The sequence below is a fragment of the Thalia democratica genome, chromosome 5, assembly GCF_965202585.1.
Source record: "Thalia democratica chromosome 5, ktThaDemo2.hap1.1, whole genome shotgun sequence".
In the NCBI taxonomy this organism is placed as follows: Eukaryota; Metazoa; Chordata; class Thaliacea; order Salpida; family Salpidae; genus Thalia; species Thalia democratica.
Genome location: NC_139169.1, coordinates 62,071,615 through 62,077,906, shown reverse-complemented (window position 1 = coordinate 62,077,906; position 6,292 = coordinate 62,071,615). Strand labels below are relative to the sequence as shown.

General features: G+C 26.1%; 1 protein-coding gene across 1 annotated transcript; it reads right to left on the bottom strand.

Moving 5' to 3' along the window:
- Positions 1 to 839: 839 nt before the first annotated feature.
- On the bottom strand, positions 840 to 1,367 carry LOC145836713 (ADP-ribose glycohydrolase MACROD2-like). The gene has a single exon (XM_082944494.1). It carries the CDS (start codon positions 1,365 to 1,367, stop codon positions 840 to 842), a length of 528 nt encoding a protein of 175 aa, XP_082800620.1.
- Between the last annotated feature and the right edge of the window lie 4,925 nt (positions 1,368 to 6,292).

Here is a 6,292-nt window from a genome sequence, read left to right as displayed (position 1 = left end):
TATTTTGTTACCCCTAAATCTTACCCTTAGTGGGTAATTTTTTTTTTTTTAGATCTCAAATTTTTTTTTAAGCTAACTTTTTTATTTTTCTATCACTATTATCCCTAACCCTTACCCGTGGTCAGTATTTTTATTGTTATATATTTTTTACTCACTTGTAAAGTTGTCACTCGTACAAAATTAACTCTTAGTGACCCGTCGTACATATTCGACCTGTCTCACACTGTATCTATTAAAACATTTTTTCAGAGAGCTGATTACATCTTAAACATCATAAATTAAGCTAACGGAAGTGTTTTACTGTTTTTTAAGTTTTGAATCAAATTTTGAGATACAATTGTTCTAAGTTGGAGATATAAATAGGTTCCTTAAATAAGGAAAACAATAGAGTATAGACCTTTTAATTAAAAAATATTTGTTTTCCACAAGTCTTAATCAATTGTTCTTAAGTTGTCTTAGTCTAATCTTATTTTGTTAATAAGCATTATATTGTGGAAGTCTTTTAATATTCAAATAAGGAACAATGTTAGTTATTCTAAAAAAAATCCTTTACTCCCCTATGACTTTAGAAACTACCTTTGAAGATAAATTAATTGCTTTACTTAATTGAGAAGTTAGCCCTTAGTAAAAGCAAGTAAATAATATATTTCACAAATTTATACTAATAAACGACATGTTTTCAATTCTTCTAAAGTTTATTTACTAGTTGAAAAAGTCTATTATATCAATTATTTATTACTACTAAAAACATAATATTTCTAACAATCTGAATTTTTAATTTTAATCTTGTCCAGTCAGCTATTTATCTTTTGGTGCTCTCTGAACTCTTAAAAAAGATTTTAAAGATCTTTAAACTTCTTTTTGTACTCTGCCATCAGACCAGTGTACAGCTGCAAGTCGAGCGGCAGAAAACAGCAGAAGATGACCTGGTCCACAACATCCGGGTTGCGCTGCAACCATTCAAAGATCGTCTCGAAGGCCATTTTAGCCGCCTTGCCGTTCGGGTACCCGTAAATCCCCGTCGAGACGCAGCAGAACGCGACTGTTTTGAGATTATTCTCCTTCATCAGGTCCAGGGTGGTACGGTAACAGCTAGAAAGTTCCTGCGGATGCTCGCCTTTCGGCCCCACAGTGTGGATGACGTGCTTGGCGGGAAGCTTGTAGCCCTTGGTGATTTTCGATTGGCCGGTCCTGCAACCTCCCAACGTCCTGCATTCTTTCAGCAGTTCCTTCCCAGCCGCCCTGTGGATGCACCCGTCCACGCCCCCTCCTCCTAACAATGAGGAGTTGGCGGCGTTGACGATGGCGTCTACTTTCAACTTTGTGATGTCACCTTTCTGGATAGAGATCTTCTTTAACACGTTCATTCTGCAAAATATCCAGTTTAATTTCAATAAATCAGCATATAAATTATTACTTTTATTGTATAATATTGTAAAAAATAAATAAAATATTGTAAAAAATAAAATAATGTAAATAAATAAATAACAGTTTGAGTTGGTTGATTAAGTGAAAAATTGCAAATTTTTAGTAGGAAATATTTTTGTTATATAATTATTTTACCTAATAAAGTTATTATCAACATAAATTTATAATGGGGGCAAGTTGTTAATTAATTTTTAGTTAGACATTTTTCGCTTCTTTTCAAAGTAACATTTGACAGCAAAGTCAGTGAGTTCATTCTTATGGAAAGAGCAACTAATAAGTGAAAAAAAGATACTATTTTAATGAAAATCTATGTTCTTATTCAATTTTAACCAGTCTTATAATAGATATTTTCAGTAAAACTGTAAGTATTATTTAAGTCTTATTTGTCTAAGACTTTCAACTAGAAAGTATCCTTTTTTTCAAATTTGTCTAGTATTTCTAATTTCTTACAATAAAAATGTTTTTAATTTTTTGATATATGTTTCCTAAAAAAATTAGTTCTCTAGCTCAAAAAATTTTTTTTTAACAATTAGTCCTTTTTTAATTTCAAAAAAATGACAGTGGAAGAATTGCAGTCCATAAATTTTATCGGAAAATTTAAAAAAAATTAACTTAATCTCAAAAGTTAATTAAATTATTATATTTTCTAAAAACTGACTTAACCTTCCATGTAGAACCAAAGTTTATTTTTTGTTGAGCACTAAGGTCCGTAACTAGTAAGGTGTATTTTATTAAAAAAGGCTAGTTCAGGGTTTAGTAATTTTTTTCAGGTTTTCTGAATTTCTTCCAGGCTTTTGAAACAACATGGTTTTTGGTCTATTTTTAGTTTAAAGTTAAGATAAAGATTAAAAATTGTGTTAAATTGTATAATAATATTTAAAAGATATTGTAAAACTACTTTAAATATGTTTTTTAACAGAAAAAAATTTTGATGATGACAAAATTTTTTATCTATAAGATAGATTTTTCATATAAAATTAAAATTTTAATGCTTAAATTTATTTTTTTTAATTCTAGGGTTTTTAGTGATTTTTGTTCAAAATTCTGGATTTTTCCAAGTTTTTTATTTATGTTATCCAATTCCAGGTTTGTGGCAACCCTGTTAGTTTTTTGTTTATAATTTTTAGGTTAAAGATCCTATTAATTACAAGTTTTCAACAAATGATTAAATTTTAAACCTTGATATTTCATTATGTTTCACTTGAGTTTAAATAAATTTCCTTATAGTTAACTACATTCAAGGCTGATATTTAGTGTTATGACATTCAAATATTTTCAAGGATACTTTTTATTACCACAATGCAATAATATCTAAAATATAAAGTTAAATATGACTTTTATAACTTCTTTAAGATTTATGTGCCATATATTAACAAATTTATAAATGAAACCAATGGGTATAAATTTCAGAACTACTTTAAACATTCTGTTTATAAAATTATCACGCTAAAAACAAATTTGAAAGCTTTTTTGTTAAGTTAAGGTTTTTTACCAAATATTCATGATTTTTTTTTAATTCATAGGATAGTTTTCAGAAATGAATGGTTAAAATAACTATATTCTCAGTTTAATTCTGGCAAGAAATTTTTAACAAGTTTTATTTCAATACAGAAAAGTATCAACTCATTCAAACTTTCATTCAAACAATTTTGTCCAAATTTGTAGATTTTAAACACAGTACATGGAACAATTTACAGATTAAAAATAAGTATAACAGTTAAAAATGTTGAATTTGTAATATTTTTTATAGATAAAGGCATAAATAGGGTTGCCACTGGCTTTTGAGAAATTTCTTCCAGGTTTTTAAAAGTACATGTTTTTTGGTCTATTTTTGGTTTAAACTTAAAATTAAGGTTAAAAACTGATTAAGTAGTATAAAAACAATAAAAAGATACTGTAAAGCTACTTAAAACTTTTTTTTTTGGTGATGACAAAAGTTTTTATTTTATTTATGATAGATTTTTCGTGTCAAACCAAAATATTACTAGCTAAAATGTAAAAGTTGTTCAAAATTCCAGGTTTGTTTCAAAATTTCTCAAAGTCAAGGTTTTTTAGCCTAAATTGTCAAATTCCAGGTTTTGTGGCAACCCTGCATTAGGCTGAAACAAAAATATAAAAATTAAAATCTAATTTTCATATTAGCTCAATCCATTTTGAAGGCTTTATTAATTTGATGTTGTTTTATGCTCTTTTTTTAATGAAATTTAAAAAAAATTTTGTTTGTTATAAATGTAATACAAAAAAATTAGGCTTCTAAAATATATACAAAGGGGTGCATGTTATGATACAAGAAATTTTTTTATCTTTGGTCTCTGTTTTATGTATTTAGTGCAGAAACTAATGTTATGAAACTCTCTAAAAAGTTTACATTAAGAAAAATCAACTGTGTGAAAGTAAAGGAAGCTTTTAAAATAAATAAATAGATTTTAGGTCAAACCCACATTTTAAAAAAGTGTGGTATGAGATCAAAACCAGTTTAAACATAGACAATTTAAAATATTAATTTTTCAAACTTTTAATGTACCCCCTGATTATATGGAGCTTACTTAAATTTTTAAGACATAAACATAAAAATTCCAAAGTTAAAAATGATATTTTCATTTTTCAATTTATTAAACTAGCCAGACTTATCAGAACTAAAATCAACCTGAGTTTTTTTTTTCAAGATATTTGTAAATTAAATATCAAGCTATGGTATCTATAAAGTAAAAATTTAATTTTTATTTCATTTTAATACTTAAACATTAAGTTAATTATTTTAATCAAATACAACATTATTTCAGTCAAAATTTCATTGTAGCTTAAATAAACTAGCCTGACTAATAAAAAAATTTAAAATAGCCATATGAGTGGCAATCCTGAAAATGTACAAATTATTTAATTTTTACTTAAACAAAATAAGTTTTAAGTTGTTTTAACAATGGAGTAGAATATCTTATGTTTATTTTTTACTTATTTAAATTACTAGTTAAAAATAATATTTAGAGTTTTTTTATTTAATATAATATTATTTGTTAACTATTATTATTGTTATAAGTATGTAAAATTTCAATAGTGTATCACGGTAAAAAAAGATTAATAACTTTGTCATAAACTAGTTGTATATTTTTTTCTATATGTTGCATAAATTAACAAAATGACTAACCTGCTTGATTTCTTCACAATTTCAAATGATTTAAGTTTGTTATAGTAGTACCAAGTATACTTTGAATATTAGAGAATCTACTTATAATTCCCCCTGTGATAATTTTCACAGAAACTTTTATAGTTTTATTTTGTTTTTATCCTACCAGGTCCGAAATCTTGACAGCTTATTACAAATATTTGCAATAAATTACATTATAGTACTTAATCTTAATCGATAATTTGTTTTCAAATGTTTAACATTTCTTTTATTAACGTTCTTTTACTAAGTATAAATAAATAATTTTACAACTTGATAATTCTTTTTTTTAAATGTTGAATCTGTTATGTACAAAAAACCTAATAGATAAAACTGTATTGGTTTAAGTTTGTTTGGTTTTCAGAATATATTATCTTATTATTAAATACTGGCTAAAACTGATTAAAACGAGCGTAGAGATTTAAATCTCACAATAAGCTGACATCGTCTTTAACGTTGAGCTGTGAACGATTTGGCTTCGTCAATTTTTCGGACCTTACCAACAAATGGTTGCTTCAGTGCTTATACACTTTACCCTGATCGGTTAGATTACAACAGCGGTTTCTCGGGACTATGACTGCCTGACGAGACCTAATAAAGACAAAACTGGTTCAAGGTTGTCTCGGATGCTGTTGTTGTTGATCGTGCGGTGAAGTTTATTGTTTATTTATACTTATTACTAATCGTAACTTTCAAAAAAAAACTATAACTAGCTACATTTTGTATGTGTGTAATTATTTTATTACTTGCACTAATCTATACTTAAACTTTTTTAATTTTTAGTTAACACTCCACTACAACTGAAGTTGGTTCCTAATTAAATGGTGTTTGTCAACCATTCGTTGCAGGAGAAACCATTTATCAATAAGAAAATGTGAATGCCACAAAAAAAAGTAAAACACCAAATCTTTCACTTATTCTTTGACTGTTTAAAAAATTTAGTTGCAATTGTAAAGTGTTATGAGATTAGAATGTTGTGTATGTCTGTGAAAAATAGTAAAAAAAAACTAGAAAGTTATTTAAATTATTATATGCACAATGTGTTTAATAATTATTTGGAATGTAAAAAAAGTCAAACACCGTGAATGTTTATTAAATTGACATTTTACACAGTTGGCCCAATTTGCGTTTTATGTAAAATAAAAATTTAAAACACTATAAATAATAATGATTGCATATCTTTTTTAAATAGACTCTGTAGTCTATCATTTTATCAGCATGTTTTTCCAAACTGTATAAAAATTTATAAGATCAAAAATTGTCAAACTTAAAGTAGTAACTTTTTTTATTTTTTCAAAAATAAAATACACATTTTTTTAGTTTATAAAATCTTGATCTCATATTTTGTTTTTTAAACCTTGTGGATGTCAAATATTAAGTTTTTATCCTTGAACAGAACACATCCTATCAAGCTACTAAACGAAAATGAAAAAAAAAAAGGTATTGGCCAAAACTATGCTTTTAGTTATAATCTTTCATTTCTGTATGTTTTTATTATGCAATAGAAAGTTTTTAAATGCTTGATAACTTTAAACAACGCTGATTTTAAATTTTAGTAAAATTACAAAAGCATTTAGTAAATAAGCAGTAATTGTGTTTTTATACTATTAAAAGTAAAACTTTTTTTTTTACGAACAAGCTTCAGTTCTATTTTTAGTAAACGTTAACACTGTTTTTTTTTTAGTATATATGAAATATAAA

What these genes read in the sequence shown, in the direction of transcription:
- LOC145836713 (XM_082944494.1), bottom strand. Translation starts at nt 1,367, where the DNA reads ATGAACGTGTTAAAGAAGATCTCTATCCAGAAAGGTGACATCACAAAG.